General features: G+C 42.8%; 2 protein-coding genes across 9 annotated transcripts in view; both read right to left on the reverse strand.

Annotated features, from left to right (window-relative positions):
* Positions 1-316: 316 nt before the first annotated feature.
* On the reverse strand, positions 317-7,861 carry LOC121699935 (trans-1,2-dihydrobenzene-1,2-diol dehydrogenase-like). Its single transcript, XM_042082514.1, has 7 exons — positions 7,695-7,861; positions 7,314-7,425; positions 6,976-7,139; positions 5,643-5,895; positions 3,778-3,902; positions 3,397-3,547; positions 317-3,208 (listed from the first exon to the last, which is right to left on the reverse strand). The coding sequence occupies exons 1-7, from the start codon at positions 7,782-7,784 to the stop codon at positions 3,123-3,125; spliced, it is 981 nt and encodes a 326-aa protein (XP_041938448.1). The 5' UTR covers positions 7,785-7,861; the 3' UTR covers positions 317-3,122.
* Positions 7,862-9,197: 1,336 nt separating this feature from the next.
* myo1b (myosin IB) overlaps positions 9,198-18,545 on the reverse strand; it is a 59,840-nt gene continuing 50,492 nt past the window's right edge. For 2 of the 8 annotated variants that reach the window (XM_042082443.1, XM_042082449.1), the window contains 13 exons: positions 18,112-18,261; positions 17,942-18,010; positions 17,754-17,840; positions 17,299-17,385; positions 15,739-15,825; positions 14,401-14,487; positions 13,352-13,426; positions 12,873-13,007; positions 12,651-12,757; positions 12,372-12,504; positions 12,112-12,264; positions 11,783-11,904; positions 9,198-11,701 (listed from right to left, as the gene is read on the reverse strand). In XM_042082443.1, the coding sequence (XP_041938377.1) occupies positions 11,572-11,701; positions 11,783-11,904; positions 12,112-12,264; positions 12,372-12,504; positions 12,651-12,757; positions 12,873-13,007; positions 13,352-13,426; positions 14,401-14,487; positions 15,739-15,825; positions 17,299-17,385; positions 17,754-17,840; positions 17,942-18,010; positions 18,112-18,261 (1,422 nt within the window). In that variant the 3' untranslated portion in view covers positions 9,198-11,571. The remainder of the gene's footprint in view (positions 11,702-11,782; positions 11,905-12,111; positions 12,265-12,371; positions 12,505-12,650; positions 12,758-12,872; positions 13,008-13,351; positions 13,427-14,400; positions 14,488-15,738; positions 15,826-17,298; positions 17,386-17,753; positions 17,841-17,941; positions 18,011-18,111; positions 18,262-18,545) is intronic. The other 6 variants (XM_042082453.1, XM_042082458.1, XM_042082463.1 and 3 more) reach the window with 3 other exon arrangements.

The following is an 18,545-nucleotide window of genomic DNA, read 5'->3' on the forward strand; positions in this document are numbered from 1 at the left end:
GTTAGCACACTAGAATAGGGTATTGTTAGAATACTATTGGGTTGTGGAGGTTAGCACACTATAACGTTACAGCACAGGGTAATCCTAATTTTATGGATCAAATTTATTCCAATCCAACTCAAAAGTTTTGAACAACACAAAGTGAAGGTTTTATCCAGATCAAAACCAAGAATAGATTGTGATCTAATCCAATTTCAGGATCCTTGTTTCCCTTTGAACACCCCATTTTCAAGATTTGATCCAATCCGATAGCCGAAATCCGGTGACTGAAATCCGATAACCAAAATCCGATCACGTTTCTTTTGAACAATTGGGCCCAAACAATGAAAGCATATAAACTAAAAAGCTATGCTACCTCATATTCATTTTGCTCGGATCCCATTAATCATCGCTTGCGTTTATATTATTTTATTTGTAGTTCATGTCAGGTCCATGAGCTGTTATCCATTGGTCCTGATGTTATTGTAGGGTGCTCATAATTTGTTCCAGGATTTTGCCTTTTAATCCATCGCCCTTATTCTTATTTGGGTGTCCGCTCCCGTGTGAGTAACTGACTAAACTTTATAGCTGCCTTGTGAGGGTGATTTTTACTTTCCAGGGGTAAAAAGATATAGCCTAGTCGATGGGCATAGTTTTCCTCTTACAACCACATTGTCCTTTGCATTTGGAATATATGGGCACTGTGTCCTTGATGTTTTGTTTCAATTGATATGCACAAGGCTTTGCACCTATCAACATTTGATTGTTTGAACATTCAATATGCTTGAATATTTTTTGTGATGTCTGATTGTGTATTGACATACCTATCCATGCTCTCCCTCTCATACAATTTGACCAATGAAAACTCTCAGAACTAATCATGAAACAATTGTTACATTTTTAAATCTTTCATTAATACATTCTGAATATGTTGTGACTCGGTAATATTGCGGATGAAATGGTTAATGGTAACATTCTAGAAAAAAAAGATAATGTAGCCTAACTTGTGTAGGCCTAGTTCTAGGCAAATCAATGAAAGGTATATGATGTAATGGCATGAGTCACAACCAAATGTTTGTTTTTGTTTAAGTCATGCTCTCACATTTTTAATATGATTATTCAAGTAACTTGTGTAAATTTCCTGTTAACAATAAAGCAATCTGTTTGTTTGTATTTGAATCTGTTATTGTTTAGGCTAAGCCCAACCTCTTTCTATACATAGCACCCAACGAGTTCTCACGGCGTGAATGGAGTGTGGATTCTTCTGTGTCACATCTCCAAATAAATGCCTGTTTAAGAACGTATCCTGTTATGTTGTTGTGGTAAAAGCTATTGTATTGCATTACCCATTAAGAGATCAAACCTCATAGATAACTGAAATCTTTTGAGCAGAATGGATTCAAGCTTCTCTTCAGCTTGTTTAGTGGTGCATTTACATAGTGACGTGAAACGTTACTTCACACCCAACGATGAGCTGTTCCCGCTTGTCAAGATTGCGTAGGTGGTTCAGGTTTTGCCTACAGCATGAGGGTTACATAATTGTCTTAAGTTAAAAAAAACAAAAAGTTGTTATAGAATATATTCAGAAATGCTTTTCTGCAGTGCCAGGATTAAACACCTATATTAAGGTAGGGTGGAAAAGTGACATTTTTAAAGACATTTTTATGAAAGTTATTTTGCAAAAATCTAGTTTGGGATCCTCATGGGTATGAGGAAAACAATCTTTCTGTAAGCAGTTCACAATCATGTGTGTGACACCGGACCTCCATTTGGCCTGCTTCCACAAAGAAAATGTGTCTTGAGAGAAGCATTCTAGACCATCATACTCATGGCAACTCAATACAGACTGACATACTCATGGCAATAGTCATGTCTCCTGTACTTAGTCATGATTAAGAGTGTCTTCATGTCATAGCACAACATGAGTCAAGTCACGAATTATGAGTAAAATCATTAGTCACTGAATTGACTTCTTGACTGGATTTTCATGCTACACTAAATCTGTTTGGGAGAAAAACATTTTCTCTTTGGTCTCTTTTTTTCCCCTCAGCTATCTGGCACTTCAGCTTAGTGCTGTTCTACAAAATGCGGTTTTATGGCAGCTTGATGTCTATGATTATGGTTGTTTTTATTTGCCTGGTAATAAGTAAAAACATAGTTTTTATAGTCTATATAATTTGTTTTGATATCATTTATAAACAATATCATTGTTATCACTAAAACAATGTCATTTATAAACAGACAATTTGGTATGAAGTACATTTGGTAATGATACTTCATAAAGCAGACCACAAAAAAACTATGAACCATGTGAAACAAGAATTGGAATTGCCTAAGCTGTGTATTATGAGGGGTCCGTCAAATGTAATACTTGGAGCTTATATTTTGAACTTGTGAATTTTTAAAGATGGTTAACATTTCATAATATACTATTTGTAATATGTGGCTGTTCACTAATTTGGCCTCTTAGTGAGAAATAGTAGAGGCAAGGGAATAATACATGGTTTTCAGAGGTTGAACAGGTGAAGAGAGGCAAGCATCATCACCAGGTAATGGTTAAGACTGAAACTAGATTTGACAATTACGAGGGCAAACTGTTCACTCCAGTACAGACTAAAGGCATTAGCAAAGCTGATGTGAAGCAGGGGCTTATTATAATCACAGCTGCACAAATATACTGTATAAATATGCACCCAACCTCCAAAGGTGAGAGGTGAGAATCATACTTTCCAGGTGATCAAATCTGGACACTGCACAAGATACTATGAAGCATAAATATCTGAGCAAGGTAATTGTTTTTCATAGGCAATATCACATGTTAAATGCTGCGGTGTCCTGTTTTGGTGTATAAATCATGTTATTAAACTATTACTTTTAATTTAGTAGAGTGCATCATTTGGTAAAATTATTTAATAAAATGAGTGCATAATTAAGCAAAAACTAGCACATGATATTTAGTTAAACAAGTGCATAACCAATGAATAACCATCATCATCAAACATGATAATATTTACCAAGAAGACTCTATGAACTAGAGCACTGAGGTAAAATGTAAAAAAAAAAAAAAAATCATATTTTTATTGAACATTGGGTAGTGTGAGGTTGTTTAGTTCTTGCTGGCCTTAGTTCCATTGGTCAGTCAGTCATATCACTTCTCTTCTGGCCTCATCTATCACCTCTGCCAGAAGGCTGGAGTCTGACCACGACATCACAGGGCACTCTTTAAAGCCTGAGGGACAGGAAAATGGACAACAGTTTTACACTGCACTTTACACCAAATCCATTAGCTAACCACAAACACCAACAATGTGCTTTGATTAATGTTCTAGTCTACACTTTATTGTAACATGAATGGTAGTTTTTCATTGCTGAATAATTGCTTCTTTCTAAATCAAATTCCTCATATTGTAGCTTTACCTTGAAGCAGGCACTGGCGCACTTCCTGGGCCTCATAGCGCAGACCAGTGCTGTTGATGAAGTTCAGAGGCATTGAGGGCTCTGGCAGTGGATGCTTGCTCACTTCCCCATTTACCTCCAGCGTGGTTGGGCACCACATGTGGTCTGGCACCTGGGGAAGGTTGAGAGTCTTCATAAGTACATTTTCATTTGAAAGGGAGTACACGAGAATAAAATGCACATAGACTTCAGGAATGAACACAATATCTAATTCTTTGACAAAACATGTTCTGGTCCACATTACATATGTCAGCATTGTATTTCTAAGCATGTCAGGTATCAGGGATAGCCAGTCCTGTAAATAAAGAGTCAATCAAAGCTAGGACAAGGACCAGATCATACTTTGATGGTACCCTTGGACCCAACTATGACGGCATCATTGGTCAGCATCATTGTAATGGAGCAAGTACACACAGCCATCCTGTTTCCAGAAAACTTCAGAACTATCACCATGGTTCCATCAACTCCTAAAAGAAAATGAGTAATTGAAGAGACAAAGAAGTCAATTAGTCATTGAAGAGACAAAGAAGATGTCTATGCAGTGCACTCTCAAACTGAAGACAAACGATGATGAGCATATAGTTTTATCTTACCACAATATTTCCATATATTTGAAAGGCAAGTTTAATTTTGATGATCTCATTTCACAGTGCATTAGAGAAAGCTGCAGAAGAACTGCTGAAAAGTCAGTGATGAGCAATTATGTGGAACTGTTTGATAACAGGATAAATCAGTGCTCGAATTACGTGGGAGCCAAACTCCCTTAGAGTGAGGACTGGCTCCCATAAAAACAACAGTCAAAAATCTGAGGGGGTCTCTTATATCTGAAGGTGTCTGGCATTGTAATTTAATCTTAAACAACGCTCATTATCCATCCCTGAACGATCTCTTACCAGTAGGCTAGGCTACGTTAAATTAAAATATAGGCTACTACTGGAGGTAGACCTACACTACGCTCTTGAACGCAGCATGACTGCACTTCATCATCACACCACTATATGAGCAAACCGCATAGCCTAATATCGATTTGACAGCACTCGCAAGTCCGAAGAAGTCACCCTGCTTTGATGCGAGTGTTTTGTCTATTTACATAGGCGGTCATTGGGCTGAAGTCCTGTTTGTTGTTGAACTTGCGCTTCGCCTCTTCTATGTTTATTGACAAAAATAAATGATGGCCCATAATACAGCCTACTTCAATGATTGTGTGAATTGATCTGCAACTATCCTCTGCCATTCAGAGCTCCGGAAAGTTCCCAGATATTTTGAAACACCTGTTAGCAATCTCTGATGGCGGAATATTCAATGGCTACCCGACAACATCTCATCACGCAGTGCAAATTCCAAAATTGTTCGTCTATTTATTTCCATGGTTCAACACACGAGACGACTGAACACCCCGGTGTTGATATCATTATGTGTACATTAGCCTATAATACTAGAATATAGTTTGGCTGCAATGGCTTTATTAATTTCTGCCAGTTAGTGCATTTTCCCTGTGTATGGTTCAAATGAGTTACGTTGTTAAATTGAGAATGGCACTCAGACTAAACTAAGTTTAGTCTATTTTTTCGTATTGTGAAATTGAAATGAAATATGGACTATTGCAATCAATAATATGTTGAAATTAATTAAAAGGAATCAATTTCTATCAAATTTGTCAAGTTATAGCCAAGGCCTACCGTGCGCATACTGCGCAAAAGCACCACTCGCGCCTAGGCTATTTAATTGTATCGCCTTTAGGCTATTTACTGGATGTGTTACCAACTTTTTATGAGAGAAAGACCCCCTTAAAGACAAAAAGATAATTCGAGCCCTGGGATAAATTATTGCCATTGTACACCTGCAAATGGTGCTCGCCGTGGGGCAGCCATGGCCCACTGGTTAGCACTCTGGACTTGTAACCGGAGGGTTGCCGGTTCGAGCCCCGACCAGTGGGCCGCGGCTCAAGTGCCCTTGAGCAAGGCACCTAACCCCTCACTGCTCCCCGAGCGCCGCCGTTGAAGCAGGCAGCTCACTGCGCCGGGATTAGTGTGTGCTTCACCTCACTGTGTTCACTGTGTGCTGAGTGTGTTTCACTAATTCACCGATTGGGTTAAATGCAGAGACCAAATTTCCCCTCACGGGATCAAAAAATTATATATACTTATACTTATACTACTTATACCTTCATCACACCCTATGGTCCACATCTGCTTGGTATGCAGTACCTGTATCCAGATTGAATCCACTCGCATGCACAGACTCTGGCTTCTCCCCATTGAACACCATGAGGACAAACTGCAGGCAGTAGACCCCCAGATCCAGGACGGCCCCTCCACCCAGGTCTCTCTCTGCCAGGCGAGGGATGTGTGTGAGGGGGGCGCCCAGGTCAGCCCGCACCAGCTGCACCTCCCCTACCTCCCCCTGGGCCAGACGCTGACGGATCTCCACCGACACAGGAAAGAACCGCGTCCACAGGGCCTGTCGAATGGAAAGCTATGTGACAATCTGTTCTGTTAAGCAGTCCATTTAGACTTGACCCCTTCCTTCAGTATTTGCACAGGGTCTGTAGCAGAGAAAAGCAATAGATTGGCATATGGGGTTTTGGCACCAACGTGCATCATATAACTAAAAAATGATGTCAAAAATATACCGTGACAGCTGGACAAGTAGTCAAACTGAAAGTAATACAGCACAAGCTGCCACAAGCTGCCACAAGGCTGACGTCAATGACTTGTGTAAACATACATGGGCGTAGCCGTGGCCTACTGGTTAGCACTTCGGACCTGTAACCGGAGGGTTGCCGGTTCGAACCCCGACCAGTAGGCACGGCTGAAGTGCCTGAGCAAGGCACCTCACTGCTCCCCAACGCTGCTGTTGATGCAGGCAGCTCACTGCGCCAGGATTAGTTTGTGCTTCACTACACTGTGTGCTGTGTGTGTTTCACTAATTCACAGATTGGGATAAATAAATAAATTTCCCTCACGGGATCAAAAGAGTATATACATACATGATGACTGCAAGTACTCAAAACACCTGAAAAGACCAAAGTCTCACTGGTTTGCAGTCTGGTGCATAAAGGTGAATGACAAAAGTCTTATCTACAAAGAAAAACTAGATTCTCATAAGATACTATCCAAAGGCCTTGGTGGTGTATTGTGTCAACCACAGGAGAACATGGGAATGTATCCGTTTCACCTCGAGGGAAAGCAAGAACTGCCAGCCAAACAGTGTGGCAACTGTGCCCAGTGTTCCCGACGACGGCAGTTTGTCAAGTTTGTCAAGTTCATTTTCAACTGCAAATGAATGTAAACCTCCACCCTTCCTGCAGGCCAAATACCAATACCTTTCTTAAAAAGCATATACAGAATGTAATAATCTAAAGAGCCTATAAGGCACAAGGAAAACAAAAACTCTACCAGGGAAATATGTATAGAAGTGTAGTAGGCTATACCTTACAAAACATCTGGAAGCATCTAAAAGCAATACAAAAAGAATGATTCATAAATTGTAATATACATTTCATAAAAATAAGTACATATGCCAGTTTTTGTAACTCACTTCCATCATGAAGACTTTGTTCCTCTTGGCTGTGGAAATCAACTCTGACGCCTCTCCTGCGTTCATAGCCAGGGGCTTCTCAATCAGAACGTTCTTGTGGGCGTTCATGAAGAGCCTGCCCGCACTCAAGTGGTGAGGGTGGATAGTGCCCACATAGACTACATCTGCATTGAAAACACCATGCATTAGTGAGCTAAGTGACAAGTAAGATTATGCTTGGAATACATCTTAAAACAGAGCTAATTGCTAGACCTCTTATTGTTTCACCTAACTATCCATTTGTCCTTGCCAAGGTTTGCTTTGTATGTTTCTTGCTTCACTCTTTCTCATTCACTCACCAATTTCTGAATCTTTGGCTAGCTCTTCATAACTTCCGTAAGCTCGTGGGATGCTATGCTTTGTTGCAAATGCCTGAGCGTGCATCAGGTCTCGAGCAGCTACAGCAACCACCTTGAGGTTCATTATAATAAAAAAGTTATTATCAAGCTGTTGTCGGGAGGGAGAAGGACAGTTCTAATTCTACACTGAATGACAATCCTTTTTAAATAAGCCTAACATTTAGCTGTTTTGTCTGGTCGGCAAAGACTACCAGACTACCAAATCGCTTGCAGCGGTGCATGAAAAAAATCGCACCCTGATACATAATCGTGACATTTTATTCTTTGCGAAACATGGCGAGTAGCGCTGTTTCCACGTTACAGTGTTAAAAATGAAACTACCTGATGTTCCTTGGAAGGCAAGGTCTTTAATGCCACTGTGAAGTCATGACTAATCTTCCCAGCGCTGCAGATGCCCCAACGGGTGGCCATTTCCAACTGGACGAAAATGCACGTGTGGTGTTGTCTCTCTGGATGTTGTGTAAGTTGGTAGAGCCAGAGCCAACACGACATGCACAAACTACACTACTATACTTCATGCAATCGCCGCTGGGTGGGGACAAATACACGCGAGACAAAATGCATAGATGCAATATTTCATCTACAGATGGCGCTATAGCATGCTCATGTAATTAATCATGCTTAATCTTTGAAGACCAATAGTAAAGTAACCAACCGTTAATTATTGGCTTGTACACAAATCACTTATGCAAAATTCTGATGCTCAGGTAGGCTACTTTTAGTAACGTCTTAATAATAAACTTAACTACTAGAACCAAGATCAAATGTGGGGTAGGCTACTTCTACAAACAAGGGCTTTCATTTGCTCAAGAGTGCAGGTAGCCATACATCAGCTTTCATAACCTTCCTTCAAAAAGGGTTGCAAAATAGCTTAACTGAACAAATTCAAGGACAGGACACAAAAATGTATATTTCTATCAAATAGAAACTTGTAATCAAAACACAGGATTGTCAGAAGGGTGGATTATTTTATTAGTAAAATCTTGGGATTATTTATCTGATGTGGTTGCCACATGGAGTTTACAGTGGAAGTCCCAGGGCTTAAGTGTTCTTTGGTTATGGTTCGCTATTCTATCAAGAAAACCATCATCAGCCTCAATGACAGAATAGAAACAGCCTTTGTTGACAAAATGTGCAAATTACAGGCCAAATGTGTAGCCTTGCCTTTGTCAAGAGACCACCACGCTTCTTTTTTTTAAGAAAGTGAGTAAATATAAAGAGAAACCTGTTGTTTCAGTCAGAATCACAATTTCCTTCAGGGGGTTTTAGTCCACTCATATGTTTAAATGTCCAGGGCCAATCCCGCCTCTCCCTCGCCACACCCCTGTAGGCAGTCGCTCAGTGGGAGCTTAGGACCCACCCTGCTTTCCCAGCCTGCAGGATGGTGGGAACTAGGCACAGGCTGGGCTGTAATTGGGTGCTATTTTTAACTTGACGCGCACAATCTGTCAAGGGCTGCTCCCCGGGGGCCTGCCGCCAACAGCCTCCTCTAGCCGCGGAATTTAACCCCGGACAACTCTCCAGATGTGATAGAAAACATCTGGATGAGGCTGCCACAGGCTCTGCTCCTTCACCATCTTCCTCCATCTTTGAATAAGTGTCGAGAATGACCAATTCAAACTTCAAGGAAATGGGCAGAAGCACTGTCTGTTGCCAGAACATCAGACAACCATACTATCCATTCATGCTATCCATTACTGTATGATATTTTTTGCTACACATACAGACATACCTCACAATCTGCACATCAAACAGTTGCCAGAACAAAGGACACTTTGTGAACTTACACTACTTTAAGATGGAATAAAAACACAGTAGACAAAAGCTTTTGTATTTATTGCTTTAATTTAAAAAAAGATTAATGGAAATTTGTTACACTTAGTACTATAGAAACATGTTCTCCTCGTCCTTGAGTACAGGTTACATTAGGCACAAAACAAGAATGCATACATCATTTCTTTTTAATCTCTCCTTTACCTCAAACTACCAACACAGAAGAGAGCGAGAGAGAGAGAGAGAAAGAGAGAGAGAGAGGGAGAGAGAGAGAAAGAAAGAGAGAGGGAGAGGATTAACTGTAGCATACTGCATAAGATCGAAACTGTACAGAATCAAAAAGGAAATGGCTTCCTACTAGCTCAACTTGCCCAGTTGTGTTTGAGAAAAGAGAGAGATACCACTGTTCATGAATCTTTCTGATCAGAACTGGATTTTTAGTGGAAAAAAATAAGCATACAAATTCTTAAAATGGTGAAACACCAGCAAAAGCACAAGAACGTAATTAGAGCTGAATTATATGAAATTCAGCACAATGTCACCGTTTTACTTTGAAATCAATAGTACAAAAGACATCTAAAACATCTAACATTGTATTAAACGTACTTCAATATAAAGCACTCATTTTGTTTTTTGAACATGCTGTGTGAATGTGTTTGTGTAGGTATCGTTGATTTGTAAAAACGCAGAGCGACATGTAAATGGAAAGATGTAGTGATGGTATTCTATGTAGTTTTAATCTCTGAATAAGTGGATAGCTGGCTGTTCTCTAAATCTGTTTGGTTCTGCCCCAAGAAAAACACTGCATTTATTATTAGCCTCAATGGGCCGGCTAAAAATAAAAAACAGTCCACATTCCAATGGCAAAAAGGACATATAGATTTACTGTTTCTGCAGCACAGCAATATGATAAGTTTAGGATTCCATAATTAACCCTCAATACACTTCATTCACACACAAGCTCTATGGGTTGCATATTTACAGCTGGCTTGTATGACACAGGGAAAGTTTTCGCTCTAAGGTGCAGCCTCCCTTAGCAGACATCTGGGAGACAGCAGTGATGGGGAAATAGTTTGTTGAACAATCTCTGCTGAATGTTGTCCCCCCCTTACAATGTTTTTCTTCTCTCTGGAGCTGACCAGTAAGCAAGAGCTTCCAAGCGAAGCACTATGTCCTGACAATAAGAATATTTCCCTTTCCCACAGGGGGCTTTATGAAAATAAGCACCCTGGCAGAGAAAAGGTTGCTGCAACTACTGTTTTTCACAGCAGCTGGGGAAACCATCATTGAGAACATGGGAAGTGTAAGGGCTCTGTGGACTTCCCGCTTCCTTTCTTATTTCTGCCGCTTCCCTACTTGTCGGATTTACATATGGGTAGAATGTGCAGATTCCACAGAAAAAAAAAAAGATTAGAATCAAGTTGTGTGTGCATTGGGGTTTTGTACAAACAATGTGCAATGGGACTTTCTGTGAGAAAAAAAAAAAAAAAACATCTACATTAAATTTTAGATCACACACTTAGTGTGCTGTCAAAAACCCTTGCCTGCCAAATCCTGTAATAAACTGTTGGCAATGAAATGTGCTTGTGGGGGGGGGCTTTGGCTTCTCTGTACGCATCAAGGCTGACTTCACACTGTTGTGAGACACATGACAACCCCCCTGTGCTGAGGGAAGAGCAAAATGGCACAATGTTTTTCACAAAAAAAAGTTGTGGTTCTTGAAAATATAACTATACGGAACTACTTCCTTTTGCTGAACTTAAATCAGTATGCTAAGAGGGCATCACCAAACCAACCATCCAACCAACTAACAACCAACAATAATTAAAAATAAAACCTCTGATTCCCACGCTTTGTGTCTATATCTTGCCAAAGTGCAATTGTTCCATTTGCAACCTTTCTATCAGTGCTCATTGACCTGGTCTGTCAGCCTTGCCTGCCAAACTGATGCCCAGCCACCAGCGTGCACAGTCTGTCGTAGCTTAGCTGGATGAGTTTAGCTTGGCGTGACTGGACACAGCCCCATCATGTCTGGTATAATCTGCTGTTGCTTCTGTGGCCATCTGATGTGCATATTCATAATCACAGGCATTATCTTTGCTGTTTAACAGAGAATGTGATGTGCTATGACAAAGCAAGGGCACTTTTTTTGGGCCGACCCCCTTACCCGATTAAAAAAATAGCACAGGTAAAACAAAAACCTAATTTTCTTTTTAGGTTCATGTCCACCTGTACTTCCAAATGGCATACAATTTCCTCTTATCCTTGGTATTGCAGCAAAAAATACAGTGAGCCACACACTCTGAACTGGAGATACAACATAAGCACAAAAAAATATTATAATTGCACAACTAGTGGGTGGGGCTTTGTAGGGTTGGATGGTAAATTGTCCAACAATGGGAACCCCCTTGGGGAAGAGTCATTTCTAGGGCGATGGTACACAAACTTCTAAGAGACGGTTGTTTTTGCGCTTGCAGGCTGCACTGCTGCCGTTTTTTGGGCCAGCCTGGATGAACTTCACACACACCTTATCCTGCTTGAACTGCACCAGGAACCTGGAAGAGAGAGGAACAGGTGTCAGGTGTGCCCTCACACAGAGAAAGGTATGGACATGCACTCAGGAGCGTGTCACTCACTCGTCTGAGATGTCGATGTTGAACTGATCATGGTTGACTCCCGTGCGGTGGAGTTTGGTGATGATCTCAATCAGATGATCGCTGCTCAGCAGAAAATCCCCCTTGGCTGCAGCGGCAGTGCCCTGTGGAATGAGGGGAATATTACTAACAAGCCTGGTGAGAAACCAAACAAATCCCCAAAAGTCTTGATATGCATATTTAACTGCTGCATCTGAGAGAGGCATTTCACTCTGTAGCAGACCTGGTCCACACCCAGACTTGATACAACCGGATCAGCTTCTACTAGGAGTGCCCTCTACACCTCCATTGCTGCAGGGCAGTTTGCTCACCTCTTTGAGTTTGAGTGCAAAGAAGCCATCGGTCTGTGTGCTGACTGACACACTGCAGACATCGGGCAGTGGAACACTGGACTTAACCTGACCGGTCTTCTGGTCGGCCAGGACAAAACTGTTCTTTGTCAGCACAAAGATCCTGGGTGCCCCCTGAGGTGTGAACATAACATGTGCTATTTAACTATTTGTTAATAAGTATAGAAACACTACATGATTTTCACAAAACTGCTAGTTACCATTAACTGATTTTAACTTACCTTGCCATTGGCCCTGTTAATCTTGTTGACAACATCAGCAAGAAGAATTTTCTCCTCAACAACACTGTTCAGTTTCTGGTACTTGGGGTTCTTGTTGATCTCCAGGTAGTCACCTTTGAAAGGCTGACTCACACTTGAGAGGAGGAAACATCAAAGAGACAATTTTGAAACAATAGCCCTGTCCACACAGGTCTGATAAGATACATAATTATTACACAGCATTGCCCCTTGGAATTGAGCTTATCAATTATATTAGCATTAATGGACACATGTTCTCACCTGCTTGGGTAAAGGGCCTTCTTGTCTTTGAAGATCTCACTGGCCTCAAGTTTTTCCTCATAGATGGCTTTCTTCTCTGCTGTGAACTGGCCCCTGTATTTTTTGCACTGAATAAAACACAACATGAAATGTTAAACAGAATGACTAAATATTCAGTTCAAAACGGCAAGGCAATTTTGCACCACAAGCAACTGTAAGTATAAACATGACAGTGGGACTGACCCTCCACAGGTGGAAAATCCTCCTGAGCTCCGTGTGAGCTCCTTCCAGGAACTGGTAGGGTCTGACAGGCCATGTTTTGTCAATGGGTGACATGGAAGGCATGGTGTTCTTAAGCCCCAGGAAGTACTTCTGCATCTGAAAGACACATAAAAAAAAGTATGATGACTTCACTCTCTCTGACACATTACTGACATTAACTATAGGCTGCAGGGATGCAGTTAGCAGAACAATGATAAATCTGATTACATTTCCAATTGTTCATAAAGTTAAAAAGTTAAATGCTATTGTCTTTTGTGAAAGAAATAAGATTGGAAACATTTGTATAGAACTGACAAAGTCTGTAATGGTGGATGCCTTATGCTATGCCGGAAGATAACATTACTTTGGGAGCATTATACAGTAATATATATTGACTGCTTAATTTCTGTTTTTGTATAATTCCCTTTAATGCAAAACCACAACCTTGATGAGCCACTTACAATCCTCTGGACGGTGAATTCATAGATCTTTCTGCCAGCGTTGGCCCGGAAGAACTTCCTGTACTCCCGACGAACCTGAAAGTGGAGGAGAGGGTGTTAGCAAAGATTGTAGACAGGCCAAGCTCTTTGTTGTTCTTTGTATAGAGTGCATGGAACCCCCGGATGATGACAAGACACTACAAAAGCAGACAAGTTAGTGACAGAGATGCCTAACCTGGAAAAGGGTGAAAAACATGGATAAAAAAGACATTTAGACACTACTGTGAGTATTGCAGAGAAAGTGTATGATACTTTGACATTTCAGTGGTCATTAACATGGTCATACAAGTCTTAAACCATTTTCAAACTCCAATCTAAGTATAAACGTCTAACATCAGACAAGTAACTGAATAAGCAAAAAGGCCCTCACATGTGTATCACTAAGAAACCCACGAGAACATACAAAAGAACATCTTACTACAAAACCTAGAGTGCTAAAGACTTATACAACATGCACTAGAAACAACAAACAAGCAGGATGAAGACAGCAGACAGGCACACAGAAATAAAGGAGAGGCAGACAGACAGACGGACATTCAGCCAGCCTTCGTCGTGTCAGTCCGGGTCTTTGCTTTTGACCTTTCCATTGAAAAATGGCAGTCTCTGGGAGCGGCCGGGGGAAAAGCATCTGCCGCTCAATTATCCAGAGTCCGCTTATCTAAAGCCCTGGATTATATGTGGAGATTTGACACTGCTTTATAGAGCATAACGGATAGGCCAGTGCCATGGCCCATCACTTTAAAAAACTAGGCCTGAGGGTTATAAATACTACTGCGCACCACTGCCAGGCCTAGTGAGAGAGATGATGGTGGCCTTTGTTGGACGCTGACGCCCAGTCTTGTCCCTCCCAATGGGCACGCTGCTTTAGTCCCCAGCTGCGACACAGTGAGGCTGACTGACTGACTGCATGCCGGCACTCTCTCCTGGCCCTCCTCTCCCCTCCCACACCACTGGGGCAGTGTTGGGGGGTGTGTGGGTGGGGGAGGCTGGGAGCGGTGGTTGGCAGGTACCTTAAGTCCCAACCAGTAGGCCCAAATGACGGCGACGGCGTGCTTACGCCTGGCCTCCTCCTTCAGTCTCTTCAGCTCTCTGCGCGCCTGTGAGGAAATGCAAGGAGGGGAGGAGGAGAGGAAAAGAAAAAGGAGGAAAAAAAGGAGAGAGAGAGAGAGAGAGCAAGGGAGCAGGTGAGTGAGATGAAATCCACAGGGGGGAGGAGGCGGCGGCGTCACGCAGACCTGCCCTGCAGGAGGGCGGTTGGACATGGCACACTGGTCAGCAGCACCCCTGACTGATTGCACTGGTCCGCTCGGAGAGATGCCATAGTGTGAGAGTGCAGTTCCACGTGCAGAAATCCACTGATTCAGTGCTGGAATATAGGACTTAAATATCCTTTTGAGTTGTACTGAGATTATCTGTTTACTGATATTACATGAAGTGTTGTCATTCTTCTGTTATTCATTTACCACTAGCTCACAGTGTCAAAACATGGAGGAAAAGGGAAATGAGGGGTCACAGTTTAACTCAGGCAGGGGGCTTCTCTGGTAGCTGAAAATCCAGTCATTACACACAGACACTGCAATCCACATCAAACTCTAAAGATTAACTGTGCATGCAAACAAGCAAAAATAATATATATATATCTCCATATATATGTGTGTAATAGCACACACTGCACTGCATTCAATAAGATACACACAGCACTGCAAGAAAGGAGAAAACCCCAAATGAGTGAGAATCATGCAGGTAGAATTAATGATGGTCCAGGAAATAGACCACCTTCTTTACAGGGGGAGGGGTGGGGGGGTGGATGGGGGCGGCTTGGGTTGAGGGGATGAAAAATTGTCCCTGACCAGAAATCTCAACATGGCATGAAGTTATGTAGACATGAAGCTCTATGATGAAGGCCCCGATGTGTGACTTGGAAAGTGGGCCATGCGGCACGGTGGCAGGTAGTGCCAACTGTGTGGCACGGAGTGAGCCAGCCTCCCCCTGGCGCCCGTCTGGATGAGCTTTAATCTCTCTGCCATGGGAGCAAAGAGGCTTATGGGAGTGGATCCTTGCACAACACCCCCACCCTCACCTTTGCTTCTCTGCTCCACATCCAAGTCTAAAGCTGGGGGGTCAACATCACTTCATTCATCTTCCTCTAAGGCAGGGGGACTAACTGACCCTTAGCTGAACAGTAGCTTATGTTAAGTATGGCTCTGGCCCTCATGCAAAGGGACTCTGCTCTACACATGCATCATAGACAGGATGGCAATGGGAGTAGGGGAAGGGTATGCTTCGGTTTATACATCCATGGTAGGAGGCGGGTGTGATGGGAAGAGAGTATTGAGCATCCCGAGTACCTTTGTCCCTTGCCAGCCAGCCCAAATGATGGACACGGCCTGCTTACTCCGTTTCGCGTGCTTTAAACGCCACAGTTCCCGCCGAGCCTGTTTCATTGCATTGTGTCAAAAGGTGGTGGTTGGGAATAGTGGGAGGTAAAGAAGCATTAGAAACAAGGAGCAGTTAGAAGAATCATTCATTCAAGAGTGAAAGAAAAAAAATCATTCAGAAAATCACTAGCAGTGGTCAGGCCAATGAAAAGAGCATCAGGAGCAAATCAGCAGTCTTAGAGTGCCAGAGGTCTGTGAAATGTGCCAGTTCCCAGCGTTCCCAACTTTGTGCATTGTGACGTGATGTTTGAAAAGATCTATCTTTTCATGTTTAAAAATGTTTGGCAGTAGCTAGATCTGTGGTGCTTATATCCATTTGTTGGCATGGTGATTTCAATAATGGCCCAACAACCCATGCAAACCCCTCCTCTATCCACGAGTGGAGCCAAAGCCAGTGTCGTCTGATTTGACCCCTAAAGCCAAATTTTCCAATCGAAATGACTCCGGAATGATAAGAGGCTTTGCTTGACTGCTTTTGCATGCCACATCCAACACAAGCCCCTCTGTTGTCAGATAGCTGGTTGTAAATGGCCTTTCATGCTTATCTACAGTCAGAGCAGCCATGGAGTCAGGAGATAAAATGTTGCTGAGGAGGGGGACCAAAGGGCATCTTCAAAAACATGATAAAGATTAGGATAAAGCCTATGACAGCAGGGGATTTGGCCAGACTGCAATATCCGCTAAAGCCAAGGGGCTTGCCGTGGTCTTGGTGAAACTGAGTGGTTGTTTTTATTGACTTAATAACCTCTCTTTATTTCACTGTAAGAGGCATCAGTATTGTCGTTCCATGTGGACCAAGTTTACATCAACAACTATTCCAGCTGACCATCTGAAAATGAGCTTTGTATACAGTAATGAAAATCTTTGCCTTGTCCATATGTTATGAATTCTGCTCAGTTAGACTAAGAGCAGCCCATGGACCAGATGCTCTGCACACAGACAGGACTGGGCTATGGCACATTTCGGATTCAGATCTTAGCGCCGGTTTGCTCCTTCAAGTGTAACAAATAATAAAAAAAAAAAAAGCATGCACATCATGACATTAGTGGCATGGGATGCTAGACATATTCATTAAAGAAAAATATAGAAATGAAGAAGTTAACAACAAATTACAGTGGATAACAATGAAAAACAGTGAACTTATTCATGGAAATATGTCTCCTACAGAAAAAAAAAAACAATGTTATGAATTACAATTTGACAAAAGCAAACACAAAGGGGTTTAAAATTAGATTGAGCTTGCAAAGACAAAGGGGGTGGTTAGTATGGTAGTCGCCCAGATGCCAAAATGTCACCTATGAAACAGTGAAACAGACATGGTTACAGACTCGGCTACAGGGTGGGGTGGGATGGGTTAGTGGATCACTGGACAACAGGGGGAAGGGGTCATTCACTGGTCTGACGATGCTGTGGGAGGGGGCAGGGGGATGGCTGGAAGGGCGGCACCACGGTGGCAGGCTGGTCAAATACCTTAGTTCCCAACCAGGCTGCCCATATGACAGTGACAGCGTGCTTATTCCTGGCCTCCTCCTTGAGACGCCGCAGTTCTCTCCGGGCCTGAGGGAGTTAGCCAAGGCATAGTGAAGGTGAGGGAAGAGAATCCAAATGCAAATAAGAGAGGTGAGAAGCTGAATGACAGCTGGTGAAGAAAAAGCTGCAGTGAGTCGAGTAGGTGGCAACAGAAAGTAGAGAAAAAGCCAGGCAAAAACCCTGTTCACTCGTGGGCTCCGTGAGTAACTACCCAAACACAACACTACCTGGAGTGGTCATCCCGTGAGACCCTGGTCAACGGGAAACACATCATGGTCAGTGGGATGCTCACACCTCCCACTGAAGCTCCCCTCTGGGTTGAACCAGTTTCAGTGTGTTCACCAGACTTTCATTCTCACCATGGGTCAAGTCTACCAACAGCTAAAGACCATTACCTGAGTCCCATGCCAGTAGGCTGCAATGGTCGTCACAGCCTCTTTGCATCGCTTCTGGTATTTCAGCTCCCGCAGGATCTTTCGTGCCTGTGATGGGCGAGGAGTTATCAAGTTAGTCAAAGATCCTCGTACAAATCTTGCCCAAGAAAAATACTACTTTATGTAATAATGCACTACATCACCCTTACCTTCCATCCTCTGATGAAGGACTGCATCACCACAGTGGCACTCTTAATCTTCTGGTACTTCTTTTGTTGCTACAAGACCAAAAAAACAAAGGTGAGCCACTCTGATTGACCGCGGCGTAAGCCAATGAGCAATGAACGGTGTACTGCGCCATCGTTGAGGCCACTCTTACTGCATAGCGCCGGTACCAGGCGGCCACCACCACCTGGCTCTTCTTCAGCAGCAAGAAGTGGGTGCGACACTTCCAGCCCCGGTAGATCTTCTGGATGAGCGTGGCCAGGTCCTCCAGGCACTGCCTCCTCTTCTCCTCCAGGAAGAAGAGCTGCGGGACAGACAGGGCAGAGGCATGCTCAGCACACAATAGAGTGGCAGCACGTGATGTTGAGCAAGGGTGGCACGGGGGGCACTCCCTCAACAACTGTTTCATCCACAGATGAGAGGGAGAGAGGTGAGACACGATGTCTGAGAACAGTGGCCAACTTCCAAGGGATACAAGTTACAGCAACGACCCACATATCCCCCATTTCACAACTGGCCTGGTTTGTTGAGAACAGAGTTTGGCTATCTGACTGGCATCCGTGAGGACGGCCCATGCTATGTCTGCCC

The sequence above is a fragment of the Alosa sapidissima genome, chromosome 2 (genome assembly GCF_018492685.1).
Source record: "Alosa sapidissima isolate fAloSap1 chromosome 2, fAloSap1.pri, whole genome shotgun sequence".
Classification (NCBI taxonomy): Eukaryota; Metazoa; Chordata; class Actinopteri; order Clupeiformes; family Clupeidae; genus Alosa; species Alosa sapidissima.